The sequence below is a fragment of the Phaseolus vulgaris genome, chromosome 2 (assembly GCF_000499845.2).
Source record: "Phaseolus vulgaris cultivar G19833 chromosome 2, P. vulgaris v2.0, whole genome shotgun sequence".
Classification (NCBI taxonomy): Eukaryota; Viridiplantae; Streptophyta; class Magnoliopsida; order Fabales; family Fabaceae; genus Phaseolus; species Phaseolus vulgaris.
This window is the reverse complement of record NC_023758.2, coordinates 27,787,262-27,810,834: the sequence shown is the minus strand read 5'-3', so window position 1 is coordinate 27,810,834 and position 23,573 is coordinate 27,787,262. Positions and strand designations below refer to the sequence as shown.

The window sequence follows — 23,573 nt, the reverse complement described above, 5'->3', positions numbered from 1 at the left end:
AGAGTCAAGGCTAAGAAGGAAGAGCGAGGAGTTTGCAAAGAAAATAGCTAAAGGTCGATAGATGGAAATAGAATAATCCTCTCAATAGTTCTCTAGGCCCTAACCCTCATACGAGAACATAACAAATATTTTTTGAATTAGACACTTCACTGATATGTGTCATACAGATGTCATACGAATGTCAATATTTGATTCGTGTGTCCAACACGAATACACCATTTAAGAAACATATTTGAGTTTCATAGTTTACAAGATACAAATTGCACTCACTTATAAATTTTCCATAGTAATTCTTTTTTGCAGTTTTTTTTATGAATTATAAATATTTCTTTGACTTTGGAGAAGGCATGAGAAAGATTGAAGGAGATTAATTACATTTGAAATATTCAAAGGAGGAAAATAATAGAAAACGATGAACACTTGTGTTTTTTTTCCTATCCTCGGTTTCTCTAATTATAAATATACAAGTAAAGCGTTTATTTAGCATAAACAATGTTCGAGAAGGTTATGGAAATTAACATAATTATGCACCCTTAGTTGGAGTAAATCAATAATCACGCGTTAAATATGATGATTACGTTGAGATTAAAGTGAAAAGACTTTTACATTGTGCACTGTTACGAAGCATGGCCATAGTTCAAAGACAAGCTTTCTCAACTTTGAAGCGTGCAATATTTTTCTAAATCATCCACTTTCTAATAAAAACAAATCCACTTTCTTCCATCATTCTATACTTTAGTTTCATCATCTTTGACTTTGCTTTAGTCTAAAGAAGAAAGACACAAAAATAAATAGACTTAATCTTTTATGATTATTAATTTTGCAATTTAAATATTAAACATTGACCTTTTATACCCTTTATATATTAATATTAAACACTTTTTTAATGTATTTAGTATAAAATAGTGTATTTTTAACACATTTCACAAAAACACAGATATTCAAACTTAAAAAAATAGGAAGGACAATGTTTCATTTTAAAGAGTTTTTGCTGTAAGTGTTCGTGAGACCAAATGTTACAATTCATATGGTTAAGATACACTATTTTTATGTCAATGTTCAAATTTTTAAAAAAAATATAAAAACGACAAAGTATGCTTGGTTTTAATGATTCTGTCTATCTGTTGAATGAAGTGTTTATTACTATACTAAATGTTATATTTTAAACTTGTGATCTTGATTCAAATATCAATTTATCAAACAACTATTATTATATAAAAAATTATAGTTCACATAATTAAAATATAACTCTTTCTATTTGATAATAAAAGCATAATAATAAATCAAAATATCATAATTCAATTTAACATAGGATAGAACAAACAATTGATTCACCCTATTATTAATCCCTTGCTAATTTAGGGTTTAGCAACTTACCTTGTTGTTGAAAGTTAAAATATTTAATTTTTTTTATTATATCTTTTAAATGATAAAAACATAATAGTATAATTTATGTCATCATTTATTGTAATTATTAATTATAATAAAATTATTTACCATATAAATATAATATTTCTCATAATTTATTTAATTAAAAAAATTCCTCATTTTAACCCTAACTCGCTAAAAAAAATTTAAGATTAAGTTTAAAAATTAAATACATGATTACAATTCCTCATTTCCGTAGATTCCCTATTTTCCAATTAATTAAGCTTCTATTATATTAATTCAATTACAATTATTTCTTGAGTGTATTATAGATTTGGCATGATTTTTCAATTAATTTGTAGTTGATACATTTTGATTGGTATAAAAACATTATTTATTTATTTATATTTTTTATTGATCATGATAAGAATCCTATAAGGTTACGTGGCACAAATACTTTAATTTTGACATTGTCAAAAAATTCAAAGTTTGAAACATCAATAAATGAAGTGTGGAAAATCCAATCATACTCACACCACACACGATTTGTGACGCGTGCATCATACACGCCTACTCAAGCGTTTTAAAATTACTTATACTTAAGGGTTTTATTCTTCATATAAGGTTTAACATGTAATATTTAGTGTAAATTAGAACTGATTCTAAATAATATTTTCATATAATGTTAAAAACTACTATTAAAATTAATATTTATTATACATAATAATTTTTTAAAAATATATAATTAGTTAAAAAATATTTATGAATTAAAAGTAACCATGCTTGATTAATTTTAAAAAGTTGATTTTTTTTAATTTATAAAGAAACTTACATAAATTTGTGGATATCTTAATAGATTTGGTTAACTGAATCAGATCTAAATCTTAATCTAACTTATAGGTTGTCGTATATTATAAAAATGAGCAGAACTCCAAGAAATTGGATGAATTAAAAATTAGAATAATTTATGCTACAAAACAAGAGTTTGATGGATAAAAATATCTGTGTGATGCAATGACAGTGAGTGAGGAATAGGCGCGTGGGGAATGTAGATTCTGACAATAGCCCCACGAGTTCGTTGTCTTCCTCATCACAACACGACCAGTTTTTTTTGTTTTAATTAAGAACCAACATCATATCTTATACATTCACACATCTTCATTCAAATACTCAAATTTACTTAATTATCCCCTTTTCATTTTATAAGTATAAATCAATATTTAAGCCATGTTTATGAATTTTTATTTAGTAAATGTATAATTATTATATAAGTGGAGAGACATAAGATGGTATAATACAAGAACACATACATAGATACTGAAAATCCATTATTTTTTATTCCAATATTATTATTTTAGTAATTTTTATATTATTTAAAACTGTGACATAAGATTTTACAGAAGTCTTTAGATTGTGAAAGTGTGATTTTTGAGATAGAAGATAGAGTGAGATTATTAGCATTTGGCAATGGGGGTGGTAAGTGGGACCCAGTGATTTTTCACCCTCATCTTGTTGTGCTTCTGCTTCTACTACTTCTACTGCTTCAGCTTCTACTTCTTACTTTCTGAGCCTCACCTTTCCCTTTCTCTCTTTTCCTCCTTTCCTTCAACAATGGTGGTGGTGGCTTTTGGGAAAGCTCTGTCTTTTGGCTCTTGGAGCTCAAAAGCGAGAGCACCTTAGATTTAAAGATCGGATTCGCTTTCATTGTGTCCCTTTTCTCAGGTACATTCTCATCGTCCCTTCTTTCTCTCTCTAAGCTCTCCCCCACCTCCTTTCTCTCACTATAAAGTTTGAAAGTGATGTTTTTTTCACCTTCTCTTTTTTGGCTTTTCTTTTTATTTATCCATGCCTGAAAATTCCAGCATTTGAGTCTGTTTCTAAATTGGTTTTCTTCGGGGGGCATTTATTAGCAAGTGGTTTGACTCTAGAGAGTTTTTCAACACTCCGAAGAACATAAAACTTGTGACCCGTTCTTCCCTCTTCTTTTCCTACTAACTTCTAAGCCTGATAAAGTTGAACGGTTTACACGTTCGGTTCTTGTTTTTTCTCTATTTTTGACTGTATATATATTTCACTTTTTCATGTGTTTTCTGTGTTTTTGTCTGTTGTCATGCTGAGATAACATAAGTTGAATTTGATTTAACTTCATTTCATTTTATCTTTGTTTAGCATACTTTCCTTTTTCGTTTTTTGTAATACAAATGAAACCGTTCAACTATGAAGGCGTTCACGTTTCAACGTTTGATTGCGGCTGCTTGAAGGGCCATGCCTGTGACTCATTCTATATTTGCCAAAATAAAACTCCTAAAACCCCTTCATACTGTAACATAATTCAACCTCTTCTTTTTTCCTCAAGATATATGCTGTTTTCTATGTAGTTACAAGGATCTTGGGTCTGTTGTTTTAGTGAGTAACTTACAGTAATATCTGATGCTGAAGATTAAGGAACTTACGGTTTGAAGTTTAAGGGGCGTTTGAGTTTGTGAATACGAAGAATATGGATCAAAATAGAGGAGAGAGCTGGAGGGAATTAGTGAAGAAGATGCTTCCTCCTGGTGCTTCCATTCCTGTTGATGCTTCTAATCTTGATTACTCAATAGCCATGGAATATGTTGGTCCACCAGTTTCATATGAATTGCCAAGAGTTGAGCCTCTTGATGGAAACTCAAGAGCAATTCCCACTGCTGAGCCACTCTCTGGATCACAGAGATCAAATACCCATGTGGGGTCTATGGTGATTGAACCAATCCCTCTGCCAGTGTCTCGTATTGCCGGTGTAACAAGTTCTCCTAATCAAAGTCCGAGGGTGTCAGGAAGCTCAGATTCTGTGGTTTCTGTCTTACAAAACCCAGATCTTTCTTCCGCTTCACCTTCGGCTTCACCTGCTTCAGTACATAATCCTCCAAGTAATCCTCCACAGCCGGTGGTTAATGAAGTGAAGAGGGCACCGGTTGTCACTTTTAATACCGTTGATAGATCTCAGAGAAAAGAGGTGGAGGTTGTGAAGCCGGTTTATTCTGAATATGTTGGAGTTTTGAAGGAAAGGAAGAAGAAGAAAATAAGAGTTTGTTATAGGTGTGGAAAAGGGAAGTGGGAAACTAAGGAGTCTTGCATAGTGTGTAATGCCAAGTATTGCAGCAACTGTGTGCTAAGGGCAATGGGATCAATGCCTGAAGGGCGCAAATGTGTAACATGCATTGGTCAACCAATTGATGAATCAAAGCGTCTGAAACTGGGTAAATATTCAAGGGTGTTGTCCCGATTGTTAAGTCCTCTAGAAGTCAAGCAAATTATGAAAGCAGAGAAAGAATGTTCTGCTAATCAGCTTCGGCCGGAGCAGCTTATCGTCAATGGGTTGCCCCTGAAGCCAGATGAGATGGCAGAACTACTTGGATGTTTGTTACCTCCACGGAAGCTGAAACCTGGTAGATATTGGTATGACAAAGAGTCTGGTCTCTGGGGAAAGGTGATGGATTCATGCTTTATTACTGAAAATATTTATGCTTCCATTTTCCCTTGTACGGATTATTATTTGTCCGTTTGGTATCGGATGGAGTATCAGAATTTATATTTTCAAATTCACAGGTTATCTGAAACTATATGTCATATTTCCATTTTTCCAAGCATTTGTAGAAGTTTTGTTTTTAAATTCATCAGGTTAACTTATCAAAGTACTATATTTCAATTGGTCATTGGATAACGGGAATTAACTTCTGTCTTTATTCATTTAATAGGAAGGAGAAAAACCTGACAGAATCATAAGTTCAAACTTGAATTTCACTGGGAAACTTAGCCTCAATGCTAGTAATGGAAACACCGAGGTTTACATGAATGGTCGAGAGATCACAAAACTTGAACTGAGGGTACTCAGGGTAAGTGTTTATCTACTAAATTTTAACCACTTATAATTACTAAAGTTATCTGCAATGCCAAAGGTGAAAGTGAAAATGAAAACACTGGGGTGTCCCACCAGATTGTTCAAGATACGAACAACTGGCTGCACCTGTTTCCCAAAGCTGAGATGATTTTGGAAATGATAAAATATTCTTACATAATACCTGAGAAAAGATTTAGCCATAAGACTTTTCTAATCTTTGGATGATCCATAAGGACAATAGTAAGATATTCACAACCAGGCTGTAAATGTGTCATGAGGATCCCTTTTAATCTTTGGATGATCCGTATCATTATCATGGGATTATGGTATTACTAGAATCAATGGATTAACCTTTTTCTTTGATTTTTCAGCTGGCAAATGTGCAGTGTCCTCGTGATACACACTTTTGGGTTTATGATGATGGTCGTTATGAGGAGGAAGGTCAAAATAATATCAGAGGAAACATTTGGGAGAAGGTACTTGCCAACTAAATATTTTTTTGTGGGAACATCTCACGCTCGTAGGAGCATGCAGAATATGAATGAAAGACCTGTTTACATTTTCCTTGACAGGCCTCAACAAGATTCATATGTGCCTTATTCTCTCTACCCTTTCCCCATGGTCAGCCTCATGGGCTAAAGGATGAAACTAGTCACTATACCACAGTACCTATTTATCTGGAACAGAAAAAAACTCAGAAGCTTCTTCTTCTTGGAATTCAAGGATCCGGTACTAGCACTATATTTAAGCAGGTATGGCTTTTATTCCAATGTTTTGACCCATGTCTGAGATAAGGAATTGAGTTGTTTCAAATCAACAGTAGCAAAGATGCATGAGAACTTGATTGATAAATTTACTTTTCTTCTAGTAATGTTTTTTCTTTCCTCCCTTCTCCCCACTTTCTTGAATTCTTTTATTGGTGGATGAAAAGGTGGGATAGAGTTGATATGAGACTGAGTAGAAGATTTTGTAATCTCTTCATTTACTCTAATGGAATTAAAATAAAAACATATTTTTGGGTCCTAGTGCTTGTTACTGATTTTCTAGTAACTTAATTCTCCTGTGGCTCTCTTGCAATTGCTGAGCAGGCCAAGTTTATGTATGGGAACAAGTTTTCCGCTGAGGAGCTGCAGGATGTCAAACTGATGATCCAGAGTAACATGTATAAATATCTTAGTATTTTACTTGACGGGAGGGAGCGCTTTGAAGAGGAGGCTGTTTCTAGAATGAATGAACAAGGTTCTCCTGGTCAAACTATGGAAACAAGTAATAATTCATTCCATGATAATTTAGTTTTCAAGTTCCCACTTCATGTGTTTGCTGTTTTTCTAACAGGAAACAGGGTATGAAAAATACATTCATTTAATACCTTATCATCAACTGCATCTAGTAGAACCTATACGCTTCATTTGTTCTTGAACCAGTTAAGCTCTCTGAATTTCTTAGGCTCCCTAACCCTGAGCGTGGATGAAGGAACTTCTGTCTCTTCTTCCTGGCTTGGTTCATTAGATTGATAGGATACAGTATTTCTAAATTTTAGTTATTTTTTTATTGAAACCTGAATTTTTTTATCATTGTTTGTGCTATATTTTGGGGAAATATAGGGTAGCTAGGTAAGTTGAGCAACTGAAATTCTGTGTGAACCTTTTTTCTTAATCTCGATTTCCAAGTACACTTTCTATGTGATCAAATTATCATTTTTCTATGAAAAGGGAAATCCAAAATTAATAAGTTTCTAGAACTATTATTTAAGAACTTAGTGCAACAGCATTTTGTGGGGATGAACAAAATTTACCTTAATACCAAAAACCTCCGTTGCTAAAAGCTAGTGAAGACATTAAATTTTAAATGTATTATATGTGGAACAGCCAATCGAATGGGGTATGACTTACTACCCCATGTTTAAATTTTTTTAAGTATACCATAATGTTACAAACTAGTTCATAAAATGTGTTGCACAATTGATAATTTTGTTAATTGTAATATTTACTTTTCTAAATAAACTGTAAAGTGTTTCTGCTTATTAAGGCAGACAGCACATCTGCTGTGGTTCTTTTTACCCCTGATTTTCCAGATATTAAATCAGACTAGTTGAATTTCTGGCTCTTGGTAGTTAACACAATGTTTGCAGAAAATACTATTTAGCTGCTGCAAATGTACTGTTTCTGAATATAGATCTGAATGAAAGTTGAATCACATAGCCAACTTTTATGTTAGTCCTGTAATGGCATCATAATGCTTCCAGTATATAACCTGATTTTGATCTCTATTCAGGTAGCAACGGTGAAGGTAATACTAGTGAATGCATCTATTCCCTCAACCCAAGGCTAAAACATTTCTCTGACTGGCTCCTGGACATTATAGCCACTGGGGATTTGGATGCCTTCTTCCCTGCGGCCACACGTGAATATGCACCATTAGTTGAAGAAGTATGGAAGGATCCTGCCATACAAGAAACCTTCAAAAGAAAAGATGAACTTCACTTTCTTCCAGAAGTTGCTGAGTACTTCTTAAGCCGGGTAATTGCATAAATGTCATCCTTGAAATTGAGCTCTTTTGTTCTGTTAAAGTTATCTGATGTTTACCAAATCTTCCCTCAGCCATCTGTTCTTTTTCCTGCCATTTTTTTACTAATTTTATGTTCTGAGAGGTGTAATATTCCCAACATTTTTTATCCGTATAACGAAATATGCTATTGGTTTGCTGATTGTGTCTTCACCTATGATCTCAGTGCAATATCGATCTTGTTTGCAATTTTTATATTAGAATTTGTTGAAAGGAAAATTGTGGACCATATGAAGGTTTTAAGCCGTGTGTACTTGGGTTTGCTTTTTAGGAGCAAAATGGAAAGGTTATAATGGAGAGGAAATAAGGGACATATTCTGACTTGTTTCCTACCCTTACTAAGCAACATGATTTTTCCTCCTCATCACCGTAGTCATCTTGAAATTATGGTCTATTTTATGTGAATATTTTTTAGTCATTATTTTTTCCTGATTATTAACATCTATAGATGCTATTATAAATTAAGTCCATTGTATATGTACGATAAGTACAAATGGTTATTACTTTGCTAGCACGGTTTGCTTTTCAGCTTCAGGAAACTTTATGGTATTAGTATGTATAGATAGATAATGTACTCTTGTTTCCTTCAGGCTGTGGAGATATCTAGTAATGAATACGAACCTTCTGAAAGGGACATAGTATATGCAGAAGGGGTCACTCAGGGAAATGGTTTGGCTTTCATGGAGTTTTCACTTGATGACCGTGTTCCAAAGTCGGACACTTATTCAGATAACCTTGATGCTCAGCTGCCACCACTGACCAAGTAAGCTATGCTCATTCTCTTTGAATTCCTGTCAAGGGATGTATAGAATATAACAACAAAGTATTGTCTCATTTAGTGAGATCAGGCACATAAATCATACATTGTCATTCAGTCAGTTAAAGAGTTCTAGTGATGTTATTTATATTTATATTTATATTTATCGTAGGATCACTGAGTGATATTTAGAATGATGTCAGAAAAGTTGTTTACTCATGACATTGTTTGATCCATGTAGCTGACTCCAACCAATTGTAACATACTTTGTTGTTGTTGTTGCGGTCACCCTTCATACACCTCACACACAAAAAGAACAGAAAGTAAACTCAGACTATAATAAACCCTTCTTTTATGTCTTAGGTATCAACTCATAAGAGTAAATGCCAAGGGCCTTAATGAGGGCTGCAAGTGGGTTGAAATGTTTGAAGACGTTCGAGCTGTGGTCTTTTGCGTTTCCCTAAGTGACTATGATCAGTTGTGGCTTTCCCCAGACAGTAATGGCAGTGGAACACTTGTTCAAAACAAGATGGTACAAAGCAAGGAGCTTTTCGAGACCATGGTAAGACACCCTTGCTTCAAAGACACCCCTTTGGTTCTGGTCCTTAACAAGTATGATATCTTTGAGGAAAAGATTAGCAGGGTGTCCCTAGATACATGTGAATGGTTCAGTGATTTTTGTCCCGTGCGTGCACACCATAATAACCAGTCACTGGCCCATCAGGCCTACTTCTATGTTGCTATGAAATTCAAGGACCTTTATGCATCCCTCACGGGGAAAAAACTCTTTGTGGCACAAGCCAGGGCAAGGGAACGAGTAACTGTTGATGAGGCATTCAAGTACATAAAAGAGGTCCTCAAATGGGATGAAGAGAAGGAGGAAAATTTCTATGGTCCACCTGAAGATTCATTTTACAGCACAACAGACATAAGCTCCTCTCCCTTTGTCAGACAAGAGTGAATGAGTGTGCATAAAAAATTTCTTATTTGGCTATTGAAAAAGGGTGGAAAATGTGACATGCTGGCCAGCTTGTGCTCTGGTATTTACATATTCTGAAATGTTAAGTGAAAGTTATTGATGGTTGTGGTAGAGTTCTTTAAAGCTGAACCTTTGTAGTGTTTATCTGCATGCTTACTTTTTTCTTTGCATGTGGTGGCGCTGTTAATTGGTTCTCGTGCCTTCAGACTTTATGGAGCATTTACTTTAGCAGTAGTAGAGAATGTAGAATGGAAAACCAAGATAAAGAAAAGTGAAAAAAGAAACTAAGGTAATAAAAATATGTTGACAGCTTTAGGATTATTGAATTGTCTCAGACTGAATTTGCATTTAAAAGTCTTATTATGTATAGCATATGGCAGAAAACCAGAACAAAAAACAAGTGAAAAATTGTAACAAAAGCATTCAATCGAAGTAAGATTGTTGAAAGATTCCTAGTCTAATTAAATCAATATCAAATCAATGTACACGGCTGTATGGATTTTCTTCTACCAAATTTTGCTTCTCACGTGATGTAACAATTCTGTGCCACAGTGGAAGAAATTCCAAAAAGTGAAGTATACGCCAAAACTGTAAGCAATTATTGTTGTTTCTGTGAATGTTGGAGATAATTTTTCCCCGGTCAGATTCTTTGCCCCGAAAATTACGTCAATCAATTGACATTTTCACCACTACAAACACACACACAAACGAGTACAAGACTGTTCTCAAGTCTAAAAGTTTCATATGCAAATGGCCTATTTACGGTATGTTTTGGAATTCACTACAAAAAAAAATGTTTAATGTGAGAAATTTGATCCAATTAAGTAACGGTTGGTATGTATCAAAAAGATTTATCATACAAGTACAACTCAATTTAGTGATGTATAAGTTTCAAAAAGCATAGTTATAAATGTAGAATTGAAAATCTTTTTGAACTAGGATAATCAGCATGTTACACCAAAACTCAAAAGATGAAACTCTTTAAACTTTACCCCCAGTGTGCTAAAGTTAAAGGATGCAGTAAAATTAAGTCGTAACAGAGTTGTCACATGTTTATAGCAGCTGCCATTCTCCAGAGGGTTTGTCCTTTGCATATGGTGCACCTCTGCTGCTGTTTGTGTGTCAGCATTATTGTTCTTTCATAGACTTGGTTTGCTAAATACTGAGATGCCCATGTGATATTAAACGTACCATCATTGTATATGACTATGAGCATAATAACATGCAGTCTAGTCATGTACAAAAACTGACCCATTCTTTGTTTGAGACCATTATATTCATTCTGCTCATTCCACCTACCTACCAGTCTCAACCCTGTCTCTACTCTCCTTAACTTAACCACTGCATTTAATTTACAATCCAATTGAAACAGCAATCTTTCTTCAGATCATCTCCCATCAATGCTCTGCTCAAACAATTACTACAAAAAAAATTCTTAGTAGAACTTTTCCTGTAAATTTTCTATAAAAAAATTTGTAAGAAATGAGTTTCTTATGATTTTTTTCCATAGAATTTTATGCAGAAAAGTCCTGCCAAGTGTGAAAGATTTTATCTATTTTAGCCCTCCAAAAAAAATTGCATCTAGTTACATTCTCTAAAAGTTAGTTTCATTTGTAGCAACTACTTTTGCAGATGGAGTTGGAAGTGACATTTCTTTTTGAAGAGCTAGAAAGATAGGCACAAGAAAGAAGAGCTAGAAAGATGTGTACATGACAAGCTCAAAAGTAATAATATTATTACCACAACTGAACTGCACTTTGTAAAATAAAAGTGCATTACAATATTTCTTTTGTGAATATATATTTCTTTAGTTCACCTTAATTATTTTCATCTCTCTTTCTAAAAACCATTTTTTAGATGTTATTCTCTAATAAAATTGTGAATAGGTCAAACAACAAAAAATCAACACTAAAAAACCACCCTGAAAACACTTCAAAAAATATACTTGTCTTTTAAATCCCATGCAATGGGATAAAGACTTGTAAATCCATTTAATAACAATTCAAACCTACCCAAAACCAAATGATTCAAACATAGTTCAGCAATAACGAAATCGAATCATTTATCAATTCATTAGAAAATTAAGATAATAATAAAAAAAAAGTATTGCTCTCATAATGAAAAGCACTTCGAACAAAAATTCAACTTGACGAAGTGACCAACCAGTAACGTTGTTGCTATCAAAAAACAAGAAGGGAGCGAAGAAATAAAATAACTATGTCTATTCCTTTTTGTTTCTTCACAGAAATTGGACCACAAATTAACGATAAGAATTTTTTTTATTATAATAATAGCAATCAGTTATGTTATAATATGGTTATTTATTACCATACTTATGTGTTATAATGAAATATATTATTATCGTATTTTACAATATAATAATATAATTAATTATTGTTGCATTTTAGACCTAATCTATTGTGACAAACTGATATATTTGACATCATAAATTACCTTTTTACATGAATATATCAGATATTTGTATTTATAAAATATATTATATATTAAAGTAAAAGAAAGAGTACGGTAAATCTCTTGTATATATTGAACACATGGCAATTGCTTCCTGCATCCAATCAATTTTAACTCGCACCTAACGAAAATTTTAAAACTTCATTCTTTCCTTTTCACACATTTGCTGATTTCAATATCTGGAAGTCATTTTTATACATTCCGCATTTCAAAATCTGAAAGGTGATTTTCATATTTCATTTAAGCTTCCGGATGGTCATATCCGGAAGCGAGTTATGAGTTCTGGATTTTCATATCCGGAATGGTGTGTTGTAAATGGTGTTGAAGATTGAGATCCGAAACTAATTTATGTTTGCTTACGGATCTTGATATCCAGAAGGTCATTTATGCTGTCCAAATAAGCTTCTGGATGGTGAAATCCGGAAGTGACATATTAGTTCTGGATTTGTATATCCAGAACTTTGTAATTTGACTTACAGATATAAATATCCAGAAGGCAAAAATTTAAAATCATTAAGGATAAAATGGACATTTCACGGGAGTACGTTGGGTGCAAATCTGAATTGATAAGGTGCAGGGAGAATCAACCTGAACACATACGGTTATGTTTATATAGGAAAAGAAACATAGGGCTAAGCCCATTACATAAATATGAAATATGTAACAATATCTATAATATCTCATAGTATCTAATAATATCTAACATTCTCCCTTAAGTTGGTGCATATAGATTATATGTACCCAACTTGTTACAAATGTAATCAATCACATGCCTTGTAAGGGTTTAGTAAAAAATATATGCTAATTGATTATTTGACTTAACAAACTCAGTCTCGATATCTCCTGATATAATCTTTTCTCGAATGAAATGACAATCAATCTCAATATGTTTGGTCCTTTCATGAAAAAACTGGATTTGAGCTAATATGAAGAACAACTTGATTATCACATATAAGTGTCATTTGAGTGACCTCTCCAAATTGCAATTCTTTAAGTAACTGTTTAAGCCAAATAAGCTCACAAGTAGCCGAGACCATAACTCTATATTATGCTTTTGCACTATATCTTGTCACAACACTTTGTTTCTTGCTCTTCCAAGAGATCAAGTTATCACCAATGGAGACACAATAACCGGAAGTTGATCTTCTATCAGATGAAGATCCTGCCCAATCAACATCTGAATAACAAACGAATTTAGTATGATTATTATGACTATATAACAAACCTTTTCCTAAAGAGCCTTTAATGTACTTCACTATATGAATGAATGCATTCCAATGATCTTCACATGGAGAATTAAGAAATTGACTCACCACACTGACTGCAAAGGAAATATCAGGACGAATAACAGTGAGATAGTTCAATTTTCTATCTAATCTCTTGTACTTCTCATGATCTAAAAGAGGCTCCCCTGATTGGGTAGAAGCTTGACATTGGGATCCATGAGAGTATCAAAAAATTTCGAATTTATCAACCCAATTTCCTCCAAAATATCCAATGCTTATTTTCTTTGAGAGATAACAATACCAGTACTGGATTGTGCTACCTCAATCCCCAAGAAATATCTGAGTTTGCCAAGATTTTTTATATGAAAGTGTTGACAAAGATGTTGTTTTACTTGTGAGATGCCATGGTGATCACTTCCTACAAGAACAATGTCATCAACATATACTACAAGATAGATACACCCAGCACTCGAGTGACGATAAAAAACTGAATGATCTGCTTCACTGCGAGTCATACCAAATTGTTGAACAACATTGCTAAATTTTCCAAACCAAGCCCTAGGAGACTGCTTGAGGCAATATAAGGATTTGCGAAGACGACATACCAATCCAGAAGGCTTCCCCTGAGCAACAAAACCGAGAGGTTGCTTCATATAAATTTTTTCCTGCAAATCCCCATTAAGAAAAGCATTTTTAACATCCAGTTGATAAATAGGCCATTGTTGAAGAGCAGCCATAACTATGAATAAGCGAACAAAAGCCATCTTTGCCACTGGAGAAAAAGTATCACCATAGTCTAAACAAAAAAATTGGGTATAACCTTTAGCCACAAGACGAGCTTTGAGACGATCAATAGTACCACCAGGACCAACTTTGATAGCAAAAATTCACCTACAACCAACAACAAATTTTCTAGATGGTAAAGGAACAAGTTCCCAAGTTCCATTATTCTGAAGCGCATTCATTTAATCAAGCATGGCCTGACGCCAACCAGGATGAGCTAAGGCATCACCTACAAATTTTGGAATGGATACAGAAGAAATAGACGAAAGGCAAGTATAAAAGGGTTGAGATAGTCTATGCTAACTCAAAGCAGTATAATGAGGAAAGGGATTACGGGTAGAACGTATACCTTTACGAATAGCAATAGGAAGATCAGGTTCAACTGATGGACGATGAGACGTTTGACAACAACTATACACCTTAAGAGTTGGTGGCGGTGGTGAATCGTTAGGTGCACTAAGCACAACATGAAGAATATTAACTTGATTAGATGAAGACATAGAAGGAGAATGACAAGACTTAAAGTAAAGGGAAGTTTCATTGAAGGTGACATCTGCTTAAATAAAATAATGGTTTAAAGAAGGTGAGAAACATTTATATCCTTTTTATGATCTAGTGAACCCTAAAAAGATACATTTGTGTGACTTAGGAGATAATTTATCAAGACCAGGATTAAAATTATGAACAAAGCATGTGGACCCAAAAACTTTAGGAGGTAAGTAGTGGAAAGGGTCATGTGGAAATAAAATAGAATGAAGAATTTTGTCATCTAAAACTGAAGATGACATGCGATTAATGAGATAACATGCACTAAGAACAACATCACCCAAAAAACGCTGAGGAACATCACCATGACTTAAAATAGTACGAGTTGTTTCAACAAGATGTTTATTCTTGCGCTCAACTACCCCATTTTGTTGAGGTGTATAAGCACATGAAGTTTGATGAGGAATATCATGAGAAGTCATAAAATTTTTAAAAGAATGAGAAAGATACTCACGTCCATTATCACTGCGCAAAATTCGAATGAAAATCTCAAATTGATTTTTAATTTCTAACATTATATATTATTACCCGACTCTACTTTTATTTAAAAAGAAAAATCATTCCACAATCATTCTCATTTTATATAGCACAGACACATATAGCACACACTGATATGGATACTAATACATACGACACGGACACAGAGATACGTATAATCTCTAAAATATAGGACACGAGACACACACACACATATATATATATTATAATTATTAATTGACAATAGTACACAAGTATGTTTCAGATTTTTTTTTTGAAGTAGAAAGATGTTTTTCATGACTGATTCAAAATGATTTGTTCCTTATTTTTATAATTATAATAAAGTTTATACAATAAGTTTGAGTTTTTAGAAAATTAATATATTTCTCCTTTTTAAAATTATGTTAAAATCGTATTAGAATTGTTAGAAATCAAACCAATATTTTTTGAATTGGACACTTTACCGATGTGTCCTACGAGTGTCGTATAAATGTTGATTGACACGAACACGTCATTTAAGAAAAGTGTTTCTCATTTCTACAAATTTCCAGTGAAAACTTTTAATTACCCTTTTTCTCAATGTATCCATCTTCATTTCCTCTATTTGCGTTCTCTACTATCGATTTAATTGATATTTTCTTACGGTTCACAGTTCTGATTGGACTAATAAATGTAAAACTCGTACTTGTTTTTCATTGACGAATATTGTTTTTCATACAAATGACCACTACTTATTCACACCGAAAAGCACTTCAACCAAATTTTTCCAATTAGAAATGCTAGTAACACACTAAAACATACTCTTCATACTATGATAGTAAGAATAGACACAACTTTAATTTCTAATAAATTTTAACCTACAAGGAAAAGGTATTTCAACAAAAGTGTTAAAACATTTAGCATCTCTGTCACCATTCCTGTCATTTGATTAATTTATTGCTGAAAACAGCCTCGCACAAATAAAAGAAGCTGGAACAACAGACAGAAGATTCAGCTCACAACAAGTACCACCCAGATCAAAGTGGATGAAAATTTGAACAAAAGAGCGAAGGTGAATGTTTGGGACTGTTCAATGAAAACTACTTCAAAAAGTTAATAAAAATGGCCGTATCAAAGAAAATTCCAGATACATAGTCTGTCATTACTCTAATGCGTAAAAACAGCCATGGTGGAAATGAGTTACCATGTCTGTAAGTTTGCAAGCATAGATCCAACAATTTCTAAACCGTACAAGGGGCTACTCTTTCCAGCAATCACTCAGAAAGCAGCACGCAAACCCAGATGAAGCATACAAAGTTGGCCCCATGTCACTTGGAAGTCTCCTCATCTTTTGTCGCCTTAGGATGTGTTCTTTTAACCTAAGAAATTTTTACAAAGGACAGAAAACAAATAAAAGAAAGATTAACGATCCTGATCCTGTTAGATCAGGTGTTGTGGATCAACTCGATCCCATAAGGATTGGATCTATTGAATGCTGAGAACTCTTGGTTGCACTTAGGATACGTGCACTGTGCCCTCAACTTGATCAATTATACCCTCAATTAGATGAATCAGCAAATAAAGAAATTCACAAGCTTCAAATTTTAAAACGTGATTTGCCGAAACTTCTATATGGTAATAATGAAGTTCTCAAATGCAGAGTTCATTGTTGTGATAAACATTCAGTGAAAGGAGCAAAGTAAGTATTTCTAAACCACATTAATTAACAAGACCCCTGCTTAATCACTGAAAAGGTGTAGAAATACAAGTAAAAACAGCATATTTGTTTCAATGGAAAAAAAATATCTCACGTCTAAAGCTTCAGGGGGTAATGAAAGGACAAAGAAAGCAAAACTAAAAAAAGTTAACACCACTAATTGCACTCAACCAAAAAAGCATTTCAACTTTGAACCAGGGCAAACCCTTTAGACTTTAATATGGCAAATAATCAGCTCAAGATTCCAGCATTAGAGAAATAATGCATTCAGTGCAAAATTCCCAAAAATTTATAAACCCTAGTAAAAGATGCAAATGCTCAACAAAATTTTAACCGAGTACACTTAGCACTTTATGTCAACTGAACTAAGCAAATCAACTATCTGACTTGTCTCTTTCTATCCTACTTCTTACAAAAGGATGTAGTTCATTTCCAGGTGATAAAACAGAGTTAATTGCAATGAAAAACTACAGAGAAATATCTCATAAAAAAGCCAAAATCAAAACAGACAGGCATGCTTTAAATAAAATCAAGCATCAAAAGCTATTCTGAACATCTTTGATCAGACAGGTCATACCGGTAACTTAAGACAAATCTGCCACAAGATGGGAGGTCCTTTTCGGCATAGCAAAAATACATTGGTGTTGCTTATGTATCAATTTTAGTACCTAAAGCAAAAAAAAATCAACTATTTATCTTATTTTATCATAATTCTTCAAGTGAGTAAAAGGCCATGTCAACAAGTCAAGACTCAAGAATTTAAAGAAAGATCAGTTAGATCACAGTTTATATCTCCATTCCAACACAGAATATAAGCTGAAAACACTATGGTCATACTATGATTAAATGTCAAGCCTTGGTAGAAAATAATATAAACTAATTCAAAAACGAGAAGAAACTAGAAAACATCCTATATTATTACACATTTACTGAAATGCATGGGTTGAAAGTGCACTACTTTAAATGGTTGCATGGAAAATCAAACATATTTTTTACTCCTTGGAACTTCCAATACATCTAACATATAGGCTCTTCACTAGGAGATGTTCCACATAGTTCGATCTTCCAAAGCCCGACTGCAAGCAATGGAAATCAGTTTGAGTTAGGAATAAAAACAAAAAGGTTATAAATACACCTCAAAAGGTGACAGCAATGCAATCTAATTAAGTATACACCTGAACACAATGACATTTGCCATGTCCTGACGAAGCAGCAAAGTAAAAGTAAAATAAGCTAAAATTTTAATAGATAATACATAAAATATTACATACACCATTACATAAACGAAGGTTAGACACATCAAGTAGCTTTAATTACCCAGGACAACTTTACCATGTCAATACAAAGTATAATTTAGCTACACCATACTCTCAATTTCCTAGTATAAAGAACCCAGTCCTAAACTGCAGGCAATACAAGAGGAGAGCCTCAACATAAAATTGGACTTCAGCTTCCATGAGATTGTACTCCGGCATCTTGAATATCACTCCTTAATACCTACAATTGGATGTAAAGAAAACACCCATCGTCATTATCACCCACTGTAAATTAATAAACAGCCTGTCATATGCTTTTTGGAAAGTATCACCGATTATCCATCATTCTCCTTATCATTGTCATCTTCCTTCTTCCCCTCCCCTACTGATTTTGTTTAAGCGAATATACAATTTGAATAATTCAGAAAGAATTGCCTAATTCAAAATGTTTTGGCAGCCATTGCCATGCTATACTTGTAGATAAATAGCACAGTCCGAGATCTGCCATATCACCCAGGAGAATTTTTTTTGTCTTTTTTCAAAATGACATTTTGGGCTGTAGCTTGCCCATTTTCAAACAACCCAAAAGCCTAATTACCTAAACCCTGCGCACAACCCTCAAATTACTGTCAAAACTCGAGAGAACCCTAGTGAAACCTTTCTTAATCAGGTCTGAAATAAGCAATTTAGTTGTTTCAAATCAACAGTAGCAAAGATGTATCATGTATGAGAACTTGATTGATTATTTACTTTTCTTCTAATAATTTTTTTTTCTCTTCTCCCTTCTCCCCACTATCTTGAATTCTTTTATTGTTAGATGGAAGGGTGGGATGGAGTTGATATGCGACTGAGACAAAAATATTTTGTAGTCTCTTCATTTACTCTAATGGAACAAGTCTACTTAATGAAGTTTTATAACCTCCTTAAATAGAGGAAGCCACATCCAAGGACACTGATCCTGCCGGTTGACCTAGCGTAAGAACGATGCCTCATCACGATCTTTTCGCACCAGCTTTGACACCACGTGCTCTTCAAGTCCACTCCACAGATTGTCTCTCTTAGAACCTGAAAACACAAGATGGCGCCTCTGCGGCCGGTGGCGCTCCGATGCTCAAGTCAGTAACAAGAACACCCAAAAACTGAGAGAAAACTATGCTCTGTAGAACCGTACTAAAGTGCACTCAACCCAAAACAATGAGCCGTAATGAACGTACCTCTGCCGATTCTGTTAAGTTTACCTTTATACCTAGGTTTTTTCTCTCTCCAGGCAGTTACGCTTTGGACGCGTGGCTCGCATCCAACCCTGCACGTGTCATCATATGGGATAACAGGTCGTACCCAACCCTACACGTGTCATCATCTGAGCTAGGATAACTTGAGCGTCATTTCTGTGTAGCATCCAACCCTACACGTGTCGTCATCTGGGTTGGGGTAACTGGTAGTACCCAACCCTACACGTGTCATCATCTGGGCGGGGGTAAATTGAGCGTCTTTTCTGTGTAGTAACCAGTCGCGCGGCCAAGTCTCCTATTCAAGGAGTAATCTAGCACGTAATACGCTCTGGAACACCACCCGACAAGGCGAGTATCGGATACAACAAAGTACACCATCTCTGTGATATCGCTTATCGCAAGTGCCACCCTCCTTATTGCTACGCCATGCATGTTCCAGCTGAGGAAACCTTGCCACCAACGAATGTCCACTTTGGGAATTCTGTCGCTGATGAGCAAGTTGTTCCCTCCAACCCACTCGACCTTCACGCCCCATGTTGGCGTAACAATCATCTTACTGAACTCACACGCTTGAACTTACTCTTCTGAGCCTCCAACAGCTTTAACTAAGTTTACTGGGAGATCCGGCGATGTGCTCCTTGTGGCGATGTCAGACCAGCTGATCTTCCATTATCTAACACGTCGATGACACACAAACCCGGCGACAACCGACTATGTACACTGCGGAACGCCACTTCTACGAACGGCGACTATGCTCACTTCTGAACCATTCGTCTTTCTCTTGCCCACGTGTTCTGCTGAGCACGCTCTACATAGTCACTTGCTAGACACGTCATCACACCCAATGACCTGGTCGGTACAGACACCATTTTCTGATTTAACAAACATCCACAGCAGTAGAAAAACACAATTCACACTAAGAAAACATTATGTCTTCTGCTTAGTGGTTTTTTTTTTTAGTTTCAACAACTTAAAAAATTATTTAAAAATTAAAAAAATTAAAAAACCATTAAGATTCAATTTAAATCAAAGGTTGTTTATTTGTTCAGTGGTCCTTTGCATCAGCAATACCCCTATTGGTCTGAGGTTCAAGACAAGATACTTCCTTCAATTCAATCACCAGAACAAAACTTAAATCAAAGGTTAAGACTATTTTACCGTTAGCCAACATAATATTTCATTATAGGTAACTAACAGTGAAATATTAAGAAGACAAAACCAAATCATAAAACTGAAACTAACTAAACTGGTTTTAGATTATGAAAATATCAAAGCATAAAATCAGTAAACCACCACATGTGTGACCTTCCGTTTTAGTTGTTTTTATATCTGTTCCATTGCTTGCACACTTTCCAATCACCCTTAAGAAAGATAAAAATAGAACATAGACTTCTTTAAATACTATTTCAAAAGCAAAAAAAATATAAAGATAAATGAAGAATTGCTGAATTCTTTTACCACAGCTCATATCCAAAAATCCTTTTTGGCATACTGCTTCTCTGGCAAGATTGCTTTCATATTCTAAATTGAATCTAAATACAGGTAAAGAAATATTTATTCAAATTTCCATCTACCCCTCAACTACCAGAACCACATAAATATTCAAAAGGTCCGATTCAACCAAATTGATTGGAAACAAAATTGAAAAGCAACAATACTATTAAAAAATACCTACCAAAAGAACGACTATTATAAGTCCTAGAAATATACTCAAACACAAGAGACAATTTGCATTGAAGAAGCATAATCATCAAGCTTGTCCTATCTCTAATTCTAGCTAACTGAATAACCTATAAGTGTTAACAAATTACCTGTTCCATAAGACTCAGTCCCTCTTTGTATTTCTTCAATCGTGACAATACCATCTTCCAGCCCATTGTCTTTTGCCTAATGAAATATTAAGGCAAACTCAATGGCAAGGTAATAAATACTAATTGCAGGCAGTGATTATCAAACTAGCAATTTAAACCTACAAATTTGTTAAAATGTCAGCCCAATCTTGAATCTGATGTCAGAGAATAAGATATTTCCTGTGTCCTTTGTCCATCCATTCTGCATGGCCTGTTAAATCAGAATATACAGTAGAGACATTTTTCTCTGAGCCATTACAAGAAAATAAATCCTTAGAGAGAAATGAAGCATACCTTCAGGAACTAACACTGAAAGGAAAGCTTCTCTAGCTTCATGAGTAAGAGACCCTGCAAGATAAAAAATCTGAAAACAATCATACATCAAAAGCGTGGAAACAAGCAAGACCAAATACTAAAGGAACATTTATGACACAAAAGCAGGATTTTGAGCTTACTTTCAATTACAAGATTTGTAAATAGAGGAAATTCTTCTTCAAGTGCAATTACAAATGTCTTCTGTATTTTACAACAATCCAAAATAAGCGGAAAATTTATCGTTGTGGTGTAATTTCTCGAAAAAATTACTAGAATAAGCAAATTACAAAATTAGGTAAGTCATACTTGAAAAGCACGACTACGATACACACGACTTTATTTCATATAAAAATAAAGTCAAGCACGACTACCCAATTTGTAATTTTCCTAAGATTTACTTATTTTGTTAATTTTTTTAAGATATTATACTAAAATGGTAAATTTTCCAAAATAAGCTCTTTCCATAGTTGCATCTACTTCTCTCTTGTGTTTCTTAGTGGCTGCGAACTGAAAGCTAGAAGCCAAGGTCACTAGCATAATCCACTACTTGCTAAAGACAGCCTTAGTATCAACATTCTGATCAATAAACACTAAGCACTAAACAATGAATTTGGCAAATAAAGAGGTAAACAATGGAATCACACAACAATAATACAATATCAAAAGCAATCCCAAAACATATCCAATACAAGCAGGTCCAGCAACTAAAAAACAGTTAAGCTTTCTTCAGATAATTTAAAAAACAAAAACAAACGCAAAGCATAAAAATGAAAAATACGATGGTAAAAAGGTAACTTACGGGAAGTATGGTTGGTAATTGAAGAAATGTGACAGTTTGAACTCTCTCAATTTCCGCATTTTTCGAGTGCTTCAATGCTATACACAGATATAAACGATCTTCTCAGAAGCTTAAATAATTTTCTGCTGATTACTTGCAGACACGTAACAGAATGTCATACCTTGAACGTGATACTGTTGATTTCTAGGGTTATACGGACAAAAACTGTGAAGGAATATCGACATGGATGCGAAGTGAAAATGAAGGGAAACTTCAATTCTGCGAAACCTAAAAGGATCACGACAGAGGAAGAAGACCACCGATGAAGAAGCAAATTGTGTCGCGATTGTGAACGTGTTCACCAACAAAAAAATTCAATTCGTAAATTGTAGTTTGATATTATTTTATTAGAATTTAAATTTCATGAGTAAATAAATTATCTTAACACAGGTAAAATTGATAACGTGATACTAAAAATGGTTTAAAAAATCTTTTTATTAATAGCTATAAATTAAGATAGATAAATAATTTTTATAATTTTATTTTAGGTAATTTTTGTTGTTGTTGTTGTTATTATTAATAGTTAGTTAGTTAAATTTAAGAAAGAAAGTTACAAAAATTAAAGGATAAAATGGTAAGAATTTAATTACACTACAAAAGTAGTTAAAAAATTGATTATTAATATTATAAATAATAATATATACCTCAATGACAGTGCATTGTAAAAAATACTATATAGCAAATGCATTCCAGTTAAATTCTATCATGTATTATTTATTTGAAATAGAGGAGATTGAATCTATTAATAGGAAATTAAATTAAAATATAAATTTTTCTGAAAACTTTCAATTTTAGAAATGATTTTAGAGATTATTTAGAAAAATATTTAAAGATGTCTAATCATAAAATATGAGAATCTATTTCATTCTTGAAAATCAATGGTGTTATGTATAAGTTGTTTGTGGGATGGGAGTCAAAATATTGAAAATAGTACAATGAAAAATGTGCTCTTCATTCAGTTGCCTTGTGTTTCTGAAAACCAAGAACTTCTGTGACTGTCTTCTATAGCCAAAAGAAAACAAAAGTTACTCTCAAAATTTATCAATTCTCTTAAAACCATTATTCTTGACATGCTTGATAGCAACATAATTGGTAAAAAAGAGATGCTCAAGATGCCAGTGTCCAATATTATATCAATTAGTTGTCTATTTACAACAATATGACCATAATAAATGAATATTTGTGTTAAAATAGTATTATCATATTTTCAACAAATATTTTTTTGAATTTTTACACTTCATCTATACTAAGTCGTAAGTGTCACACATATACATTGTTTAAGAGATGTATCCGACTTGATAGTATGAATTTTTTATGTAATACAAGGAAAAAATAC

At 33.7% G+C, this 23,573-nt stretch overlaps 1 protein-coding gene across 4 annotated transcripts; it reads left to right on the top strand.

Moving 5' to 3' along the window:
* The first annotated feature begins 2,490 nt into the window (after nt 1-2,490).
* LOC137811204 (extra-large guanine nucleotide-binding protein 3-like) lies at nt 2,491-9,669 on the top strand. Of its 4 annotated transcripts, none has more exons than XM_068612845.1 (9): nt 2,491-3,090; nt 3,747-4,834; nt 5,103-5,240; nt 5,617-5,721; nt 5,818-5,997; nt 6,334-6,511; nt 7,520-7,764; nt 8,401-8,573; nt 8,931-9,669. In XM_068612845.1, the coding sequence occupies exons 2-9, from the start codon at nt 3,866-3,868 to the stop codon at nt 9,526-9,528; spliced, it is 2,586 nt and encodes an 861-aa protein (XP_068468946.1). In that variant the 5' UTR covers nt 2,491-3,090; nt 3,747-3,865; the 3' UTR covers nt 9,529-9,669. The 4 variants fall into 4 exon arrangements, with proteins under 4 accessions (XP_068468946.1, XP_068468947.1, XP_068468948.1 ...); XM_068612846.1 differs by having other exon boundaries at nt 2,771-3,090; nt 3,776-4,834; XM_068612847.1 differs by having other exon boundaries at nt 2,906-3,090; nt 3,808-4,834.
* Nucleotides 9,670-23,573: the final 13,904 nt, after the last annotated feature.

What these genes read in the sequence shown, in the direction of transcription:
- LOC137811204 (XM_068612845.1), top strand. Translation starts at nt 3,866, where the DNA reads ATGGATCAAAATAGAGGAGAGAGCTGGAGGGAATTAGTGAAGAAGATG. An exon ending in GAGGAAACATTTGGGAGAAG is followed by an intron (nt 5,722 to 5,817) that starts GTACTTGCCAAC and finishes TTTCCTTGACAG; the next exon opens with GCCTCAACAAGATTCATATG. An exon ending in CAGCTGCCACCACTGACCAA is followed by an intron (nt 8,574 to 8,930) that starts GTAAGCTATGCT and finishes TTTATGTCTTAG; the next exon opens with GTATCAACTCATAAGAGTAA.